This window comes from Salvelinus namaycush, chromosome 38 (assembly GCF_016432855.1).
Source record: "Salvelinus namaycush isolate Seneca chromosome 38, SaNama_1.0, whole genome shotgun sequence".
NCBI classification, from domain to species: domain Eukaryota; kingdom Metazoa; phylum Chordata; class Actinopteri; order Salmoniformes; family Salmonidae; genus Salvelinus; species Salvelinus namaycush.
The window spans coordinates 25632588-25654976 of NC_052344.1; the positions used below are offsets into that span (position 1 = coordinate 25632588).

Here is a 22389-nt window from a genome sequence, read left to right on the forward strand (position 1 = left end):
ACCTGTCTCCATCTCTTAAACTGTGAGAGGATGTGATGAAACCCCATGGGGTTTTTACTCTTTTATGTCCAACAATTACATTTGTTTTTTTGCTCACTAAACTTAAGGGGCCAAATAAAATCACCCGCAGGCCCAATTGGACCAGTTGGGGAACCCTGCTCTAGGGACACAGCAGCAGGAGAACCACCCGCGGGCCCAATTGATGAACCCTGCTCTAGGGACACAGCAGCAGGAGAACCACCCGCGGGCCCAATTGGACCAGTTGGGGAACCCTGCTCTAGGAACACAGCAGCAGGAGAACCACCCGCAGGCCCAATTGGACCAGTTGGGGATCCCTGCTCTAGGGACACAGCAGCAGGAGAACCATCCGCGGGCCCAGGTAGGCCAGTTGGGGAACCCTGCTCTAGGGACACAGCAGCAGGAGAACCATCTGTGGGCCCAGTTGGGGAACCCTGCTTTAGGGACACAGCAGCAGGAGAACCACCCGCGGGCCCAGTTGGGGAACCCTCCTCTAGGGACACAGCAGCAGGAGAACCGCCCGCGGGCCCAGTTGGGGAACCCTGCTCTAGGGACACAGCAGCAGGAGAAGAGGACAGGTCTCAGCCAGCCACTGAAAGATGTGGCTAATTAAGGACAAATTAAGGCTCAACCGCCAAGCCTTTCATTTACTGTCCTTTATCTCCTCTTCCATCATACAGCTTTCTCTCCTTCCTTTCTCCTCCATCCATCTATCCTCTTCCTCTTCCTCACCCACCAAGCCTTTCATTTACTGTCCTTTATCTCCTCTTCCATCATACAGCTTTCTCTCCTTCCTTTCTCCTCCATCCATCTATCCTCTTCCTCACCACCAAGCCTTTCATTTACTGTCCTTTACCTCCTCTTCCATCATACAGCTTTCACTCCTTCCTTTCTCCTCCATCCATCTATCCTCTTCCTCTTCCTCACCCACCAAGCCTTTCATTTACTGTCCTTTATCTCCTCTTCCATCATACAGCTTTCTCTCCTTCCTTTCTCCTCCATCCATCTATCCTCTTCCTCACCCACCAAGCCTTTCATTTACTGTCCTTTACCTCCTCTTCCATCATACAGCTTTCACTCCTTCCTTTCTCCTCCATCCATCTATCCTCTTCCTCTTCCTCACCCACCAAGCCTTTCATTTACTGTCCTTTACCTCCTCTTCCATCATACAGCTTTCACTCCTTCCTTTCTCCTCCATCCATCTATCCTCTTCCTCTTCCTCACCCACCAAGCCTTTCATTTACTGTCCTTTATCTCCTCTTCCATCATACAGCTTTCTCTCCTTCCTTTCTCCTCCATCCATCTATCCTCTTCCTCTTCCTCACCCACCAAGCCTTTCATTTACTGTCCTTCTTTCTCTCCTTCCCCTTTACTCTCCTTCTCTCCTTCCTCAACCACTAACCCTCTATTTTCCTCTTCACCATCAATGTATTCCCCTCTAGATAAGTGAGTGTCAAATATACATATAGATATCCTAAAATATACACATATATATATATATACAGTGGGGAGAACAAGTATTTGATACACTGCCAATTTTGTAGGTTTTCCTACTTACAAAGCATGTAGAGGTCTGTAATTTTTATCATAGGTACACTTCAACTGTGAGAGACGGAATCTAAAACAAAAATCCAGAAAATCACATTGTATGATTTTTAAGTAATTCATTTGCATTTTATTGCATGACATAAGTATTTGATACATCAGAAAAGCAGAACTTAATATTTGGTACAGAAACCTTTGTTTGCAATTACAGAGATCATACGTTTCCTGTAGTTCTTGACCAGGTTAGCACACACTGCAGCAGGGATTTTGGCCAGTGGCGAATTTGCCAATCTTGGTGTTCTCTGGCAAATGCCAAACGTCCTGCACGGTGTTGGGCTGTAAGCACAACCCCCACCTGTGGACGTCGGGCCCTCATACCACCCTCATGGAGTCTGTTTCTGACCGTTTGAGCAGACACATGCACATTTGTGGCCTGCTGGAGGTCATTTTGCAGGGCTCTGGCAGTGCTCCTCCTTGCACAAAGGCGGCGGTAGCGGTCCTGCTGGTGGGTTGTTGCCCTCCTACGGCCTCCTCCACGTCTCCTGATGTACTGGCCTGTCTCCTGGTAGCGCCTCCATGCTCTGGACACTACGCTGACAGACACAGCAAACCTTCTTGCCACAGCTCGCATTGATGTGCCATCCTGGATAAGCTGCACTACCTGAGCCACTTGTGTGGGTTGTAGACTCCGTCTCATGCTACCACTAGAGTGAAAGCACCGCCAGCATTCAAAAGTGACCAAAACATCAGCCAGGAAGCATAGGAACTGAGAAGTGGTCTGTGGTCACCACCTGCAGAACCACTCCTTTATTGGGGGTGTCTTGCTAATTGCCTATAATTTCCACCTTTTGTCTATTCCATTTGCACAACAGCATGTGAAATGTATTGTCAATCAGTGTTGCTTCCTAAGTGGACAGTTTGATTTCACAGAAGTGTGATTGACTTGGAGTTACATTGTGTTGTTTAAGTGTTCCCTTTATTTTTTTGAGCAGTGTATTATGTGTTTATTCCACAAGTGACCATTTATACATTATATGTCTATTCCACAAGTTACCATTTATAGATTACGTATTTATTCCACAAGTGACCATTTATATATTATTTGTCTATTCCACAAGTTACCGTTTATATATTATGTGTTTATTCCACAAGTTACCATTTATATATTATATGTTTATTCCACTAGTTACCATATATATATTATGTGTGTATTCCACAAGTTACCATTTAGACATTATGTGTGTCACGATGGGTATTGTGCAAAAGGAGTGTTAACTTGCATAAATGATAAAGGATATTTGTAGGCAGGAGTTTTTGCTGTGCGGTCTGCCACAAACAGGATGATCAAATTAAGATACGGCATCTGTATGTTCTTTGTAACCCATTGATTTAACAGTATTTACCAAATATGTTATAAGTGTCTACAAAAAGTACATACAAAATGAATGCTGACAGATATTTGTGTCTGCGTGTGTCTGCGTTGTTTTATTCCCCAGGTCGTTCTTATATTTTCTTTGAAGAACCATTTTTTGATGGTCAACCACAATCAACCACGACAGGAAGGAGAACATGGGAATACCTTAACGTTTTATCTCTACTCTGACCGTGTGTCATGTGACGTTCTTTAGTGAACGTCCCTCATGTCAAGTACCTGGCAGAGAACCATGGAGGTGTCACAATGGAGCGGCCCTGCCAACAAAGACATCTACTCTGACTCAGAGATCCACTGTTCCTACATCGACTCTAAACCACGGAGCTGTATAGTCTGGTCCAAGGTGTAGAGGGACCCCAACACGAGGGTTACAGAGGCCGTGTGCAGCTAAGGAGGGAGGGCCTGAGAGAGGGCCGCATTGAGCTTCACATCTCTAGTCTTGGAGCCAGAGATTCCGGCACTACCAGTGTGCAGTGTTTCTCAGTGAAGAGGAAGGCCGTCAGACATGCTCACTCACCGTGAGAGTACCTTACAGCGATATACAGAAACATATTCGCCCATTGACTTCAACAGCAGACCTGACATGTGACACTGAGGGTTATCCGGGCAGCCTCTGTGACATGGATGGAGGGTAACAGTCGTGATGTCACCAACAAGGCCACGGTGACCACCAGGACCACAGCCGGCGGTCTGATTTACATCAGCAGCACTTTGAAGGTCCACGCCTCCCTCCATCACACCTACAGCTGCACTCTTACCGAAGAGGGAGGAGACACACAGTTGGTCATCTTTAACTTACCCGATGACTTACCCACGGAACCAGAAAATAACACAGTAGTCATTGAAGCAGTAATCATTGGGGGAGTGGCAGCAGCAGCGGCAGCAGCAGTGATAGTGGCAGTGATAGTGGCAGCAGTGGCAGCAGCAGCAGTGGCAGCAGCAGCAGTGACAGCAGCAGTGGCAGCAGCAGTGGCAGCAGCAGCAGTGACAGCAGCAGTGACAGCAGCAGTGACAGCAGCAGTGACAGCAGCAGTGGCAGCAGCAGTGGCAGCAGCAGTGGCAGCAGCAGCAGTGGCAGCAGCAGTGGCAGCAGCAGTGGCAGCAGCAGTGGCAGCAGCAGTGACAGCAGCAGTGGCAGCAGCAGTGGCAGCAGCAGCAGTGACAGCAGCAGCAGTGGCAGCAGCAGTGGCAGCAGCAGTGACAGCAGCAGTGGCAGCAGCAGTGGCAGCAGCAGCAGTGACAGCAGCAGCAGTGGCAGCAGCAGTGGCAGCAGCAGTGGCAGCAGCAGCGGCAGCAGCAGTGATAGTGGCAGTGATAGTGGCAGCAGTGGCAGCAGCAGCAGTGACAGCAGCAGTGGCAGCAGCAGTGGCAGCAGCAGCAGTGATAGTGGCAGTGATAGTGGCAGCAGTGACAGCAGCAGTGGCAGCAGCAGCAGTGACAGCAGCAGTGGCAGCAGCAGTAGCAGCAGCAGCAGCAGTGGCAGCAGCAGTAGCAGCAGTGGCAGCAGCAGTGGCAGCAGCAGCAGTGGCAGCAGCAGTGACAGCAGCAGTGACAGCAGCAGCAGCAGTGGCAGCAGCAGCAGTGACAGCAGCAGTGACAGCAGCAGTGGCAGCAGCAGTAGTGGCAGCAGCAGTGGCAGCAGCAGTGACAGCAGCAGCAGTGGCAGCAGCAGTAGTGGCAGCAGCAGCAGTGGTAGCAGCAGTAGTGGCAGCAGCAGTGACAGCAGCAGCAGTGGCAGCAGCAGTGACAGCAGCAGCAGCAGTGACAGCAGCAGCAGCAGTGGCAGCAGCAGTGACAGCAGCAGCAGCAGTGGCAGTGGCAGCAGCAGCAGTGGCAGCAGCAGTGACAGCAGCAGCAGCAGTGGCAGCAGCAGCAGTGGCAGCAGCAGTGACAGCAGCAGCAGCAGTGGCAGCAGCAGTGACAGCAGCAGCAGCAGTAGCAGCAGTGGCAGCAGCAGTGGCAGCAGCAGTGACAGCAGCAGCAGCAGTGGCAGCAGCAGCAGTGGCAGCAGCAGTGGCAGCAGCAGTGACAGCAGCAGCAGTGGCAGCAGCAGTGGCAGCAGCAGTGGCAGCAGCAGCAGTGGCAGCAGCAGTGGCAGCAGCAGCAGTGGCAGCAGCAGTGGCAGCAGCAGCAGTGGCAGCAGCAGCGACAGCAGCAGCAGCAGTGACAGCAGCAGCAGCAGCAGTGGCAGCAGCAGTGGCAGCAGCAGTGACAGCAGCAGCAGCAGTGGCAGCAGCAGCAGTGGCAGCAGCAGTGACAGCAGCAGCAGTGGCAGCAGCAGTGACAGCAGCAGCAGCAGTGACAGCAGCAGCAGCAGTGGCAGCAGCAGTGGCAGCAGCAGTGGCAGCAGCAGCAGTGGCAGCAGCAGTGGCAGCAGCAGTGGCAGCAGCAGCAGTGGCAGCAGCAGTGGCAGCAGCAGCAGTGGCAGCAGCAGCAGTGGCAGCAGCAGCAGTGGCAGCAGCAGTGACAGCAGCAGCAGCAGTGACAGCAGCAGCAGCAGTGACAGCAGCAGTGACAGCAGCAGTGGCAGCAGCAGTAGTGGCAGCAGCAGTGGCAGCAGCAGTGACAGCAGCAGCAGTGGCAGCAGCAGTAGTGGCAGCAGCAGCAGTGGTAGCAGCAGTAGTGGCAGCAGCAGTGACAGCAGCAGCAGTGGCAGCAGCAGTGACAGCAGCAGCAGCAGTGACCGCAGCAGCAGTGGCAGCAGCAGTGACAGCAGCAGCAGCAGTGGCAGCAGCAGCAGTGGCAGCAGCAGCAGTGGCAGCAGCAGTGACAGCAGCAGCAGCAGTGGCAGCAGCAGCAGTGGCAGCAGCAGTGACAGCAGCAGCAGCAGTGGCAGCAGCAGCAGTGGCAGCAGCAGTGACAGCAGCAGCAGCAGTGACAGCAGCAGCAGCAGTGGCAGCAGCAGTGGCAGCAGCAGTGACAGCAGCAGCAGCAGTGGCAGCAGCAGCAGTGGCAGCAGCAGTGACAGCAGCAGCAGTGGCAGCAGCAGTGGCAGCAGCAGCAGTGGCAGCAGCAGTGGCAGCAGTGGCAGCAGCAGTGGCAGCAGCAGTGGCAGCAGCAGCAGTGGCAGCAGCAGCAGTGGCAGCAGCAGCAGTGGCAGCAGCAGCAGTGGCAGCAGCAGTGACAGCAGCAGCAGCAGTGACAGCAGCAGCAGCAGTGGCAGCAGCAGTGGCAGCAGCAGTGACAGCAGCAGCAGCAGTGGCAGCAGCAGCAGTGGCAGCAGCAGTGACAGCAGCAGTGGCAGCAGCAGTGGCAGCAGCAGCAGTGGCAGCAGCAGCAGTGGCAGCAGCAGCAGTGGCAGCAGCAGTGGCAGCAGCAGTGGCAGCAGCAGTGGCAGCAGCAGCAGTGGCAGCAGCAGCAGTGGCAGCAGCAGCAGTGGCAGCAGCAGTGGCAGCAGCAGTGGCAGCAGCAGCAGTGGCAGCAGCAGTGGCAGCAGCAGCAGCAGTGGCAGCAGCAGCAGTGGCAGCAGCAGTGGCAGCAGCAGCAGTGGCAGCAGCAGTGACAGCAGCAGCAGCAGTGACAGCAGCAGCAGCAGTGGCAGCAGCAGTGGCAGCAGCAGCAGCAGTGGCAGCAGCAGCAGTGGCAGCAGCAGCAGTGGCAGCAGCAGTGGCAGCAGCAGCAGTGGCAGCAGCAGCAGTGGCAGCAGCAGTGGCAGCAGCAGTGGCAGCAGCAGCAGTGGCAGCAGCAGTGGCAGCAGCAGTGGCAGCAGCAGTGGCAGCAGCAGTGGCAGCAGCAGCAGTGGCAGCAGCAGTGGCAGCAGCAGCAGTGGCAGCAGCAGTGACAGCAGCAGCAGCAGTGACAGCAGCAGCAGCAGTGGCAGCAGCAGTGGCAGCAGCAGTGACAGCAGCAGCAGCAGTGGCAGCAGCAGCAGTGGCAGCAGCAGTGGCAGCAGCAGTGACAGCAGCAGCAGCAGTGGCAGCAGCAGCAGTGGCAGCAGCAGCAGTGGCAGCAGCAGTGGCAGCAGCAGTGGCAGCAGCAGCAGTGGCAGCAGCAGCAGTGGCAGCAGCAGTGACAGCAGCAGCAGTGGCAGCAGCAGTGGCAGCAGCAGCAGTGGCAGCAGCAGTGACAGCAGCAGCAGCAGTGACAGCAGCAGCAGCAGTGACAGCAGCAGCAGCAGTGGCAGCAGCAGTGGCAGCAGCAGTGACAGCAGCAGCAGCAGTGGCAGCAGCAGCAGTGGCAGCAGCAGTGACAGCAGCAGTGGCAGCAGCAGTGGCAGCAGCAGCAGTGGCAGCAGCAGCAGTGGCAGCAGCAGCAGTGGCAGCAGCAGTGGCAGCAGCAGTGGCAGCAGCAGTGGCAGCAGCAGCAGTGGCAGCAGCAGCAGTGGCAGCAGCAGCAGTGGCAGCAGCAGTGGCAGCAGCAGTGGCAGCAGCAGTGGCAGCAGCAGCAGTGGCAGCAGCAGCAGTGGCAGCAGCAGCAGCAGTGGCAGCAGCAGCAGTGGCAGCAGCAGTGGCAGCAGCAGCAGTGGCAGCAGCAGTGACAGCAGCAGCAGCAGTGACAGCAGCAGCAGCAGTGGCAGCAGCAGTGGCAGCAGCAGCAGCAGTGGCAGCAGCAGCAGTGGCAGCAGCAGCAGTGGCAGCAGCAGTGGCAGCAGCAGCAGTGGCAGCAGCAGCAGTGGCAGCAGCAGTGGCAGCAGCAGTGGCAGCAGCAGCAGTGGCAGCAGCAGTGGCAGCAGCAGTGGCAGCAGCAGCAGTGGCAGCAGCAGTGGCAGCAGCAGCAGTGGCAGCAGCAGTGACAGCAGCAGCAGCAGTGACAGTAGCAGCAGCAGTGGCAGCAGCAGTGGCAGCAGCAGTGACAGCAGCAGCAGCAGTGGCAGCAGCAGCAGTGGCAGCAGCAGCAGTGGCAGCAGCAGTGGCAGCAGCAGTGACAGCAGCAGCAGCAGTGGCAGCAGCAGCAGTGGCAGCAGCAGCAGTGGCAGCAGCAGTGGCAGCAGCAGTGGCAGCAGCAGCAGTGGCAGCAGCAGCAGTGGCAGCAGCAGTGGCAGCAGCAGTGACAGCAGCAGCAGCAGTGGCAGCAGCAGCAGTGGCAGCAGCAGTGTCAGTGGTTTCAGTTGTGTTGTACATGAAGTCAAGAACAACAATTACAGGTAACTCAGGCATTCCTTTAATAACAATTACAGGTAACTCAGGCATTCCTTTAATAACAATTACAGGTAACTCAGGCATTCCTTTAATAACAATCCCCCCAGAAACAATCCCCTGTTGGAGAAGAACGAACTTCAGTGTGTGAACATGGAGATGTGGAGCAAACGAGTCCTTCTCCTGTTTTCAAGAGTCAAGAGGGTTGTGTCATGTTTTCCCTGCTACCACCACCACCCTCTCCCTTCCTCTCTCTGCCTGGTGACCCCCAGGTTCCATGGTCTCGGTGGATTCAATCTTTTGAAATGTACATTACTGCACTGGGCTTACAAGACGTGAGTGATGCTAGGCTTAAAGCACTGTTGCTACACTGCCTAGGCACAGAGGGACAGCGGCGTGTTTGGGACACTCGGTTATGCTGATAAATACAGCGATGCAGTGGGCCTCTTGGAAGCACACTGCTCTACACCCCAAAGTGACCTCCTCCGTCGGTTTCTGTTCCAATGGCGCCACCAGCTGCCTGGTGAGTCTGCCAGTGGAGGCTGCTGAAGGGAGGACGGATCATAATAATGGCTGAAACGGAAGAAGTGGAATGGCGTAAAACACATGGAAACAATGTGTTTGATGTATTTGATACCATTCCACTGATTCCGCTCCAGGCATTACAACGAGCCCGTCCTCCCTAATTACGGTGCCACCAAACTTCTGTGGAGTCTGCACACCAGTATGTGGCAAATCTACAGGGCTTAGCTAGCTCGGGGAAATGTTGGGCACTGCAGGATGAAATGGTACGTGTCCAACTTATCGAGCAAACAAAAGATGAGAAAGACTCGGAATTGATGTTTTGTCAAAATCACTCCAGCTGGCTTTTAAAGCTGAGTCTGCAGCTGAATGAGCTGCAAAGCCTCCCCTCTCCAGCAACTCGCTCTCACCAACATGGACCACTCAGACAGCTGGCTTTTAAAGCTGAGTCTGCAGCTGGATGAGCTGCAAAGCCTCCTCTCTCCAGCAACTCACTCTCACCAACATGGACCACTCAGACAGCTGGCTTTTAAAGCTGAGTCTGCAGCTGAATGAGCTGCAAAGCCTCCTCTCTCCAGCAACTCGCTCTCACCAACATGGACCACTCAGACAGCTGGCTTTTAAAGCTGAGTCTGCAGCTGGATGAGCTGCAAAGCCTCCTCTCTCCAGCAACTCACTCTCACCAACATGGACCACTCAGACAGCTGGCTTTTAAAGCTGAGTCTGCAGCTGAATGAGCTGCAAAGCCTCCCCTCTCCAGCAACTCACTCTCACCAACATGGACCACTCAGACAGCTGGCTTTTAAAGCTGAGTCTGCAGCTGAATGAGCTGCAAAGCCTCCCCTCTCCAGCAACTCACTCTCACCAACATGGACCACTCAGACAGCTGGCTTTTAAAGCTGAGTCCGCAGCTGAATGAGCTGCAAAGCCTCCCCTCTCCAGCAACTCGCTCTCACCAACATGGACCACTCAGACAGCTGGCTTTTAAAGCTGAGTCTGCAGCTGGATGAGCTGCAAAGCCTCCTCTCTCCAGCAACTCGCTCTCACCGACATGGACCACTCAGACAGCTGGCTTTTAAAGCTGAGTCTGCAGCTGGATGAGCTGCAAAGCCTCCTCTCTCCAGCAACTCACTCTCACCAACATGGACCACTCAGACAGCTGGCTTTTAAAGCTGAGTCTGCAGCTGGATGAGCTGCAAAGCCTCCTCTCTCCAGCAACTCACTCTCACCAACATGGACCACTCAGACAGCTGGCTTTTAAAGCTGAGTCTGCAGCTGGATGAGCTGCAAAGCCTCCTCTCTCCAGGAACTCACTCTCACCGACATGGACCACTCAGACAGCTGGCTTTTAAAGCTGAGTCTGCAGCTGGATGAGCTGCAAAGCCTCCTCTCTCCAGCAACTCGCTCTCACCAACATGGACCACTCAGACAGCTGGCTTTTAAAGCTGAGTCTGCAGCTGGATGAGCTGCAAAGCCTCCTCTCTCCAGCAACTCGCTCTCACCAACATGGACCACTCAGACAGCTGGCTTTTAAAGCTGAGTCTGCAGCTGGATGAGCTGCAAAGCCTCCTCTCTCCAGCAACTCGCTCTCACCGACATGGACCACTCAGACAGCTGGCTTTTAAAGCTGAGTCCGCAGCTGAATGAGCTGCAAAGCCTCCCCTCTCCAGCAACTCGCTCTCACCAACATGGACCACTCAGACAGCTGGCTTTTAAAGCTGAGTCCGCAGCTGAATGAGCTGCAAAGCCTCCTCTCTCCAGCAACTCGCTCTCACCGACATGGACCACTCAGACACTCAGACACTACACTCTTTAGAAAAAAAGGTTCCAAAAGGGTTATTCGGCTGTCCCTATAGGAGAACCCTTTTTTGGTTCCAATTATAACCCTTTTAGGATCCATGTAGAACCCTCTGTGGAAAGGGTTCTACACAGACACTTAAAGGGTTCTACCTAGAACCAAAAAGAGTTCTTGAACGGGTCCTCCTACAGGAACAGCCAAGCAACCCTTTTAGGTTCTAGATAGCACCTTTTTGTTTCTGAGAGTGTACACACGCAGACACTCAATCACTTTGCTAAAGTCTGCAAGTCTGCACCAGCTGACACACAACAACGGTATGTTCCCCAATCACCAAACCACCATTGTTCACCATGTCAGCTCTGGACGAGTAGCATTTCAAACATACACTCTGATGATTGATGAGGTCAGCCTGCCCCTCGTCCTCCAGGATACAGGAGCTGCAGTGTCTTTGCTGAACATAGAGACATACAGACTGTCTTTTCCCCACCAGCCACTGGGCAACTCTTCAACGGCCCTATGTGGTTATGGCAGTAGGACAGTCAGGTGAGATGTGATTGGTTGACCCTGGGGTTATGTTATGCCCCATGTTCTCTATTTGTATTGTATCACAATCAACCACGACAGGAATGAGAACATGGGAATACCTTAACGTTTTATCTCTACTCTGGCCGTGTGTCATGTGACGTTCTTTAGTGAACGTCCCTCATGTCAAATACCTGGCAGAGAACCATGGAGGTGTCACAATGGAGCGGCCCTGCCAACAAAGACATCTACTCTGACTCAGAGATCCACTGTTCCTACATCGACTCTAAACCACTGAAGGAGCTGTATAGTCTGGTCAGAGGTGTAGAGGGACCCCAACACGAGGGTTACAGAGGCCGTGTGCAGCTAAGGAGGGAGGGCCTGAGAGAGGGTCGCATTGAGCTTCACATCTCTAGTCTTGGAGCCAGAGATTCCGACACGTACCAGTGTGCAGTGTTTCTAAGTGAAGAGGAAGGCCATCCGACCCAATTCACATCGTCAGGGCTGTAGTGGAGCGGGTCGAGAGCTTCACGTTCCTCGGTGTCCACATCACAAAGGATCTATCCTGGTCCAAACACATCGACACAGTTGTGAAGAGGACACGAAAACACCTCTTCCTCTTCAGGAGGCTGGAAACATTTGGCATGGGCCCCTCAGATCCTCAACAAGTTCTACAGCTGCACCGTTGAGAGCATCGCCGCTTGGTATGGCAACTGCTTGACATCCGACCGCAAAGTGCTACAGAGGATAGTGCGGACGGCCCAGTACAACGCCGGGGCAGAACTCCCTTCCATCCAGGACATCTATACCAGATGGTGTCAGAGGAAGGCCTAGTACAACGCCGGGGCAGAACTCCCTTCCATCCAGGACATCTATACCACACGGTGTCAGAGGAAGGCCCAGTACAACGCCGGGGCAGAACTCCCTTCCATCCAGGACATCTATACCACACGGTGTCAGAGGAAGGCCCAGTACAACGCCGGGGCAGAACTCCCTTCCATCCAGGACATCTATACCACACGGTGTCAGAGGAAGGCCCAGTACAACGCCGGGGCAGAACTCCCTTCCATCCAGGACATCTATACCACACGGTGTCAGAGGAAGGCCCAGTACAACGCCGGGGCAGAACTCCCTTCCATCCAGGACATCTATACCACACGGTGTCAGAGGAAGGCCCAGTACAACGCCGGGGCAGAACTCCCTTCCATCCAGGACATCTATACCACACGGTGTCAGAGGAAGGCCCAGTACAACGCCGGGGCAGAACTCCCTTCCATCCAGGACATCTATACCACACGGTGTCAGAGGAAGGCCCAGTACAACGCCGGGGCAGAACTCCCTTCCATCCGTGACCTCTATACCAGGCGGTGTCAGAGGAAGGCCCAGTACAACGCTGGGGCTGAACTCCATTCCATCCAGGACATCTATACCACACGGTGTCAGAGGAAGGCCCAGTACAACGCCGGGGCTGAACTCCCTTCCATCCAGGACATCTATACCACACGGTGTCAGAGGAAGGCCCAGTACAATGCCGGGGCAGAACTCCCTTCCATCCAGGACATCTATACCACACGGTGTCAGAGGAAGGCCCAGTACAACGCTGGGGCTGAACTCCGTTCCATCCAGGACATCTATACCACACGGTGTCAGAGGAAGGCCCAGTACAACGCCGGGGCAGAACTCCCTTCCATCCAGGACATCTATACCACACGGTGTCAGAGGAAGGCCCAGTACAACGCTGGGGCTGAACTCCCTTCCATCCAGGACATCTATACCACACGGTGTCAGAGGAAGGCCCAGTACAATGCCGGGGCAGAACTCCCTTCCATCCAGGACATCTATACCAGACGGTGTCAGAGGAAGGCCCAGTACAACGCCGGGGCAGAACTCCCTTCCATCCAGGACATCTATACCACACGGTGTCAGAGGAAGGCCCAGTACAACGCCGGGGCAGAACTCCCTTCCATCCAGGACATCTATACCAGACGGTGTCAGAGGAAGGCCCAGTACAACGCCGGGGCAGAACTCCCTTCCATCCAGGACATCTATACCACACGGTGTCAGAGGAAGACCCAGTACAACGCTGGGGCTGAACTCCGTTCCATCCAGGACATCTATACCACACGGTGTCAGAGGAAGGCCCAGTACAACGCCGGGGCAGAACTCCCTTCCATCCAGGACATCTATACCACACGGTGTCAGAGGAAGGCCCAGTACAACGCTGGGGCTGAACTCCCTTCCATCCAGGACATCTATACCACACGGTGTCAGAGGAAGGCCCAGTACAATGCCGGGGCAGAACTCCCTTCCATCCAGGACATCTATACCAGACGGTGTCAGAGGAAGGCCCAGTACAACGCCGGGGCAGAACTCCCTTCCATCCAGGACATCTATACCACACGGTGTCAGAGGAAGGCCCAGTACAACGCCGGGGCAGAACTCCCTTCCATCCAGGACATCTATACCAGACGGTGTCAGAGGAAGGCCCAGTACAACGCCGGGGCAGAACTCCCTTCCATCCAGGACATCTATACCACACGGTGTCAGAGGAAGGCCCAGTACAACGCCGGGGCAGAACTCCCTTCCATCCAGGACATCTATACCACACGGTGTCAGAGGAAGGCCCAGTACAACGCCGGGGCAGGACTCCCTTCCATCCAGGACATCTATACCACACGGTGTCAGAGGAAGGCCCAGTACAACGCCGGGGCAGAACTCCCTTCCATCCAGGACATCTATACCAGACGGTGTCAGAGGAAGGCCCAGTACAACGCCGGGGCCGAACTCCCTTCCATCCGTGACCTCTATACCAGGCGGTGTCAGGGGAAGGCCCAAAACATTTTCAAAGACTCCAGCCACCCAAGTCCTAGACTGTTCTCTCTGCTACCACACGGCAAACGGTACCGATGAACCAAGTCTGGAACCAACAGGACCCTGAACAGCTTCTATCCCCAACCCATAAGACTGCTAAATAGCTAGATAAATAGTTAACCAAATGGCTACCTGGGCTGTCTGTATTGTCCCTTGGTGCACATCGACTCCTACTGGTAACCCTTGTTATTTCTATTGTCTTTCTCTCTGTATTGTTGGGAAGGTCCCATTAGAAAGCATTTCACTGTAAGTCCACACCGGTTGTTTACCAAGCAAGTGACGAATAACATTTTATTTCAAGCCTCCCCCCTCCACACACACACACACATACATACACACACACACACACACACACACACACACACACACACACACACACACACACACACACACACACACACACACACACACACTCACACACACGCTGTCCGATGCGATATGTAGAACACCAGTAGTTATGACAACTGGGTTGTTTTAATACATGTTAATGACTAGGGCCTCAACTTGGAGCGCAGGCTGTGGAGGGGAAATACTGACCTAAATAACAGGAAATAGCTGCAAGCTCATTTGCAATATGTTCCTTCAACTGGCCAGACCATCAATACTGCAGCCCTTCTCTGTCTGTGTCCCAAACGGCACTCTATTCACTATATAGCCCTATGGACCCTGGTCAAAAGTAGTGCACTATACAGGGAATAGGGTGCCACGTGGAACACACCTCTCTCTGTGCTCGGTCACACGGCTGCCATATCACATTATACTGGACAGGTCCAATAGTATTGATGGGGGGGGAAGCTCTGTTGGCCTCTCTCGTCTCCTCCCCTTCCTTCAGTTGGTCCCTGTTGTTACCTGTAATCATTTGATCTCGGGGTGTATTTTCTACCTGTTTGTGTAAATAAACAACATTATAATGACATTTCAATATAAAGATTCATGTTTTGAGTTGTCACTATATTTTTTTGAATTGATCACTCTGTGGTGATCATGTCCATCGTGGTTAAGTTAGACTCACTCTGTGGTGATCATGTCCATCGTGGTTAAGTTAGACTCAGTCTGTGGTGATCATGTCCATCGTGGTTGAGTTAGACTCACTCTGTGGTGATCATGTCCATCATGGTTGAGTTAGACTCACTCTGTGGTGATCATGTCCATCATGGTTAAGTTAGACTCAGTCTGTGGTGATCATGTCCATCGTGGTTAAGTTAGACTCAGTCTGTGGTGATCATGTCCATCGTGGTTGAGTTAGACTCAGTCTGTGGTGATCATGTCCATCGTGGTTGAGTTAGATTCAGTCTGTGGTGATCATGTCCATCGTGGTTAAGTTAGACTCAGTCTGTGGTGATCATGTCCATCGTGGTTAAGTTAGACTCAGTCTGTGGTGATCATGTCCATCGTGGTTAAGTTAGACTCACTCTGTGGTGATCATGTCCATGGTGGTTAAGTTAGACTCACTCTGTGGTGATCATGTCCATCGTGGTTAAGTTAGACTCAGTCTGTGGTGATCATGTCCATCGTGGTTACGTTAGACTCACTCTGTGGTGATCATGTCCATCGTGGTTAAGTTAGACTCATTCTGTGGTGATCATGTCCATCGTGGTTAAGTTAGACTCACTCTGTGGTGATCATGTCCATCGTGGTTAAGTTAGACTCAGTCTGTGGTGATCATTTCCATCATGGTTAAGTTAGACTCACTCTGTGGTGATCATGTCCATCGTGGTTAAGTTAGACTCAGTCTGTGGTGATCATGTCCATCGTGGTTAAGTTAGACTCAGTCTGTGGTGATCATGTCCATCGTGTTTGAGTTAGACTCACTCTGTGGTGATCATGTCCATCGTGGTTGAGTTAGACTCAGTCTGTGGTGATCATGTCCATCGTGGTTAAGTTAGACTCACTCTGTGGTGATCATGTCCATCGTGGTTGAGTTAGACTCAGTCTGTGGTGATCATGTCCATCGTGGTTAAGTTAGACTCACTCTGTGGTGATCATGTCCATCGTGGTTAAGTTAGACTCACTCTGTGGTGATCATGTCCATCATGGTCCATCAAGTTAGACTGATTTAAGAGTACTGAATAATCAATATGGACTACATAAATGACATCAGAGTCTCATGTCCTCACCACAGAGCTGCAGTCTCACACTATATAACAGATAAGGTGACCGCTGTCTGCTCTCAGCCAATGACATCAGTGTAACTGTGTAGATCATCTGTCTGTCTGGCAGGTTCACGATGACCCCTGAAGATGTTATAAAGATGCAGGATGTTCATTTGATCACCCTGTTGCAGGATTTAATACAACATGTTGTGTATTTCAGATTTTAAAAGGCTTCTGAAGTATGTAATTTCAGACTTGATTTTCCCTTTACAAAGAATGTATCAACCCCCTATCGTTATAATTCACATAATAATACACATTTCCTGTTGCTGCAGGATTATTTTCATGCTGTAGCAAACTGGCTCAAATTAAGATCCTACATCTGTAATGATGTAGACATACAATGCACCGGCCATGAGAATTGTGGGTGTTGCTTAGGCTGCGTTCGCACAGGCAGCCCAGTTGTGATATTTTTTCAGTAATAGGTCTTTTGACCAATCAGAATCAGATCAGTTCTGAAAAAGATCTGATGTGAAAAGATCTGATATGATTGGTCAAAAGACCAATTAGTAGAAAAAAGATCAGAATTGGGCTGGAAAAGTCTATCCTATCCTCACATGCCTGACTTGGTTTGAATCCAGGTCTCATGCGTAATCACAAGACTGTGTTAGCCTGCTGGGATAAAGTCTAGGCATTAGCTTGGGGGAGCTAACACAATTCTTCAGGTCTCAGGCAAGGTTATCAGCTGAGAGTGGTTTACTAAACCACCTCTGTTACATCCACAGATCAGGGAGGACAATGAGACTGGACATGTGTGAAAAGTAGAGCTAGAGATTGGCTGGGGCGGACTGGGACCAGAAATCGGCCCTGGCATTTCTACAACACCGGCCCATTTTATTCCTTGAGGCGCCCATTATCAGCCAGATAATGATACTTTTGCGCACAAAAAAAAACAAGTTTAGACAGGCCAAATAGCTCAAAAAATGGATCAGCCATTTGCCAACAATGCCAGACGACCAGTCCGCCCCTGTAGAATGTAGATTGGAATTGGGCATCGGCGGCCCGTCATTCAGGGCATGGGGTTTTGAGCCCCAGCGGTTACCTGTTTTGCATGTTATTTTGTCATTAATACGTGTCACATATAAATAAATAAATAAACGGCCCATGTTCTGAATTCTGTCGCTGTACATTTCAAAAGTGCTGAACAAATAGTTATATTGACTACGTCCGTCGTCGCTCGCTCATTAATGTCTTCATCGAAATTACGGATTGCCTCTTATCCGCTTGTCGTCCCCTTATGCCATAGTTTTTACATCTCAATTGGCAGTAGAAACCACATTTGTTTAAGCAAGTCAGCCATATCAGCTATGCATAAGGCAGTAAAATAGGCTGAATTAACTGTTTCACTGCCAGACAAGGCTCCGCTGAAAACCAGATGTAGCAGTGGTAAGGTGTTGGGGCTGCTGTTGGGACTCTGCTGATAGCCAGGTGTAGCAGTGGTAAGGTGTTGGGCCAGCTTTATGTAGGCCCTAACAGTTTGTGGGCACCGTTTGTCACCGTTATAGTGCAATTAATGTATTGTTTAGTGATGTGTTGTGTAGTGGCTTTGCTGGCATGCATCCCACCCAAAATGTTTTAGTTTGCCCCACCAAGATCTACAGGCTAAAATTGCCACTGGAATTGGGGCTCAAATATTATCCTCCCCAGTCCAGCCGTCTCTCTCTATATGCCGATATAACAATTGAGCCTGGCGGCGAGGTAAGTCTAAAGACTTTAAAAGATACAAACCAGAGTTGACAAGCGTGGTTAATGGCCCTTACGCTATGTGCGTGTGTTTTTGTGTGTGTGTGTATGTTTCTATGTGCTATTCAGGAAAACCCCAAAATGATTCTGTACATCTAGGAAATGAACAGATGCAGACTAGCTTTAGGCTTTTCTGCCACGTGCACGCCACCGAGCACCGTAACACCACCGTAACCGTTGGCGGGCACTGCTGATTACGTTAAAACTCGCATGGTATAATGCTTGCTTTTTGATTGGTCAACTATAAGCTTTGTTTTTGTATGCCAAGCCAAGTTATCATGTGTCCAAAGCTTAATGACGTAGGCCATTATTTGTGTTATTGAACGTGTTAACAGTAACTAGCTAGCCTAGTCTGTCAACAGGTGCACCCTGTAGTGATGCGTCAAAACAATACCGTCCAATCTGCGTAATGAAGTTGGTAACATTGGTGTCAGCAGAAGATACCTATTTTTAACTCTAGAAAGCTCCTCGCCTCAGGCTATATGGGCTGGTCCTCAGACCTCTTGGCACCGTGAGCAGAGAGAGCTGTCTCCATCTCTAAAGGGGCAACAGTAGACCCGTTTGTCCACAGCGAAGTGATGGATGTCGGAGTCAGGGACGGCGAGGGACCGCTGCTGCGCATCATCTGATCGCCAGTCAAGGGAGGGGCATTCACTCCGAACCTAATCCCAGATGCAACATCCAGCCTTTCAGCAAAATCCACACCTCTACGGACCGTTGTGATGTGAAGTAGATATCACGCGCATAAGAGCGAGGGGAGGAGGGGGGCAGGCACAGGCTGGACCGCAGCTGCTCCGCTTTCGCAAAGTTCTCCTCGTTGACACCGGAGTGAGAAAGAAATAGAACATACAGAAGAGAGACCGCGGAGTCCGGTTGAGTGAGAGGGACGTTTTCCTGGAGGCTGCCAGTGTTTGGGGCAACACAGCGCAGAGAGAGAGAAGCCCCTCTCCAGCTCTCCTCTCCGTCACTTTCGAGCTATTTTCAGACCGACGAGAAGCATAATGGCGAAAATGAGGGTGTCATACGAGTACTCGGAGGCGGAGGATAAGAGTATCCGACTAGGACTGTTCCTCATCGTCTGTGGCATCCTGTCCCTCTTTATCCTCGGGTTCTGCTGGCTCAGTCCAACTCTACAGAGCATGCAGAGCAAACCGGCCAACTGCACCGTGGTGTCCGTGCTCAGACCGGAGGAGATGTTCGAGTGCGTGTTCACGTGCGGGGCGGACTGCAAGGGGACCTCGCTGTATCCGTGTCTGCAGATATTCGTCAATAATTCCGAGTCGAACTCCGTGGCTCTGCTGCACTTTGATGAGCAGCAACTGGTGCTGAACCCAAAGGTAAATTACTAAAACTCTAGACTTTATAGTCGACACAGCGTCGCAGTTACTGAATGCAAAAGCTGTGAACGATCGTTACAGTAGCTAGGCAAAGTGTCTGGCTGGAAAAGTTCCCAATCTCAGTTTGTTGACATGAAGTAGATGGATATTATGTTAATGGCTGCCTGTTTTTTTTTTAAACGATGTTAATGTAAATACACTTTTTGTATTCTAAAGACCAAATAGCATTCTTGCTATTTTCTATTCCAAAGACATGGCAAAAAAATCACAGACTTAAATAATGAGTTTAACTTTCATAAAAGTCACTTTACAGCAAGTGTGAGAGGATCTACACCTGTCCAAGTATATTCTAGAGATATAGCCTCATCATCACTGTGATGAAGAGGAACAGAGATGACAAAATGACCCCTTTTGGGACAGAAAGCCCAAACGTCTGTGTGAGTGAAGGTGTCTTCTCTTTTCAGTTGGTCCATTAAGCTCTCTAGTCCCATTGTGTGTCATATTACTTTTCAGACGTGCACCTCTCAGACTACAGATCGGAAATGTCTTGGTCCTTTTGAGAATTTCTTCAAGTTCTCTGTGGTCATCATCATCATCATCAGTTATTTCTAGCTGACTTCAGAAGGGTTTGAAACCCAACCTTCTCATCTTGTGTTCTTCTGTAGATAGGGTGTTTATACCTTTGAGGGGGTACTGTAGGGCATTCTAAACAAACTCGACTCCTAAACAAGACTGCTAAATAGCTAATAAAGTGGCTACCTGGACTTCCTGCACTGACCCTTTTTTACAGTAACTCTCTTGCGCTGGACTCTACCCACACTCGCTGGACTCTACCCACACTCGCTGGACTCTACCCACACACGCTGGACTCTACCCACACTCGCTGGACTCTACCCACACTCGCTGGACTCTACCCACACTCGCTGGACTCTACCCACACTCGCTGGACTCTACCCACACTCGCTGGACTCTACCCACACTCGCTGGACTCTACCCACACTCGCTGGACTCTACCCACACACGCTGGACTCTACCCACACACGCTGGACTCTACCCACACACGCTGGACTCTACCCACAACACACGCTGGACTCTACCCACACCGCTGGACTCTACCCACACTCGCTGGACCTACCCAACCGCTGGACTCTACCCACACTCGCTGGACTCTACCCACACTCGCTGGACTCTACCCACACACGCTGGACTCTACCCACACACGCTGGACTCTACCCACACTCGCTGGACTCTACCCACACACGCTGGACTCTACCCACACTCGCTGGACTCTACCCACACTCGCTGGACTCTACCCACACTCGCTGGACTCTACCCACACACGCTGGACTCTACCCACACTCGCTGGACTCTACCCACACACGCTGGACTCTACCCACATGCTCACACCCCAACACACTCACTGAACTCTACCTACTCACTGGACTCTACCTACTCACTGGACTCTACCTACTCACTGGACTCTACCCACTCACTGGACTCCTACCTACATGCACACTGCCGTCACACACACACAGCTGCTACCGTCTATTATCTATCCTGTTGCCTAGTCACTTTGCTCCCATATAAATGTACATATCAACCTCAATTACCTTGTACCCCAGCACATCAACTCAGTACTGGTACTTCCTGTATACAGTCATGTTACTACCTCATACCCCTGCACATCAACTCAGTACTGGTACTTCCTGTATACAGTCATGTTACTACCTCATACCCCTGCACATCAACTCAGTACTGGTACTTCCTGTATACAGTCATGTTACTACCTCATACCCCTGCACATCAACTCAGTACTGGTACTTCCTGTATACAGTCATGTTATTACCTCATACCCCTGCATTGACTCAGTACTGGTACTTCCTGTATACAGTCATGTTATTACCTCATACCCCTGCATTGACTCAGTACTGGTACTTCCTGTATACAGTCATGTTATTACCTCATACCCCTGCATTGACTCAGTATTGGTACTTCCTGTATACAGTCATGTTATTACCTCATACCCCTGCATTGACTCAGTATTGGTACTTCCTGTATATAGCCATATTATTACCTCATACCCCTGCATTGACTCAGTACTGGTACTTCCTGTATATAGCCATATTATTACCTCATACCCCTGCATTGACTCAGTACTGGTACTCACTGTATATAGCCATATTATTACCTCATACCCCAGCACATTGACTCAGTACTGGTACTCACTGTATATAGCCATGTTATTACCTCATACCCCAGCACATTGACTCAGTACTGGTACTCACTGTATATAGCCATATTATTACCTCATACCCCAGCACATTGACTCAGTACTGGTAGTTCCTGTATTAAGTCATGTTATTACCTCATACCCCAGCACATTGACTCAGTACTGGTAGTTCCTATATATAGCCATGTTATTACCTCATACCCATGCACATTGACTCAGTACTGGTACTTCCTGTATATAGCCATATTATTACCTCATACCCCAGCACATTGACTCAGTACTGGTACTTCCTGTATATAGCCATGTTATTACCTCATACCCATGCACATTGACTCAGTACTGGTACTTCCTGTATATAGCCATATTATTACCTCATACCCCTGCATTGACTCAGTATTGGTACTTCCTGTATATAGTCATCTTATTACCTCATACCCCTGCATTGACTCAGTATTGGTACTTCCTGTATATAGCTGTGTTATTTCTACTCGTTATTGTTATTTGTTATTTTCTGTGTATTTATTCCCCGTGTCACTATTTCTATTTTTTAATTTCTATTTTATCTTTAACTCTGCATTGTTGGAAAAGGACCCGTCAGGAAGCATTTCACTGTTAGTCTACACCGGTTGTTTAGCAAGCATGTGACAAATAACACTTGCCCACAGTCTCCTAGCTACAGTACATACTTCCATAATGAATGTAGAGACACTGGCCATGCTAAGAGAAAACACACGTCATAGAGCTACTTTATACTTCTCTGTCTATTGTCCTCCCTCCCCTGTCCTCTCTCATTCTCCATCTACCCCTTTCTCCCTCCTCTCTCTGTCCTTCAGTCATCTCCCCGTCCCTCAGTCCTCTCTCCTTCTCTCTCTGTCCCTCCTTAGTCCTCTCTCCTTCCCTCTGTCCCTCCTTAGTCCTCTCTCCTTCCCTCTCTGTCCCTCCTTAGTCCTCTCTCCTTCTCTCTCTGTCCCTCCTTAGTCCTCTCTCCTTCCCTCTCTGTCCCTCCTCAGTCCTCTCTCCTTCCCTCTCTGTCCCTCCTTAGTCCTCTCTCCTTCCCTCTGTCCCTCCTTAGTCCTCTCTCTGTCCCTCCTTAGTCCTCTCTCCTTCTCTCTCTGTCTCTCCTTAGTCTTTTCTCCTCTCTCT

The 22389-nt window shown here is 51.2% G+C and overlaps 1 protein-coding gene across 1 annotated transcript; it reads left to right on the forward strand.

The window, feature by feature from the left end:
• Positions 1-18680: 18680 nt before the first annotated feature.
• Positions 18681-19028, forward strand: LOC120031923 (calcium-activated potassium channel subunit beta-4-like). Its single transcript, XM_038977781.1, has one exon. The coding sequence runs from the start codon at positions 18681-18683 to the stop codon at positions 19026-19028; it is 348 nt and encodes a 115-aa protein (XP_038833709.1).
• The last annotated feature ends 3361 nt before the right edge of the window (positions 19029-22389 follow it).

What these genes read in the sequence shown, in the direction of transcription:
- LOC120031923 (XM_038977781.1), top strand. Translation starts at nt 18,681, where the DNA reads ATGGCGAAAATGAGGGTGTCATACGAGTACTCGGAGGCGGAGGATAAG.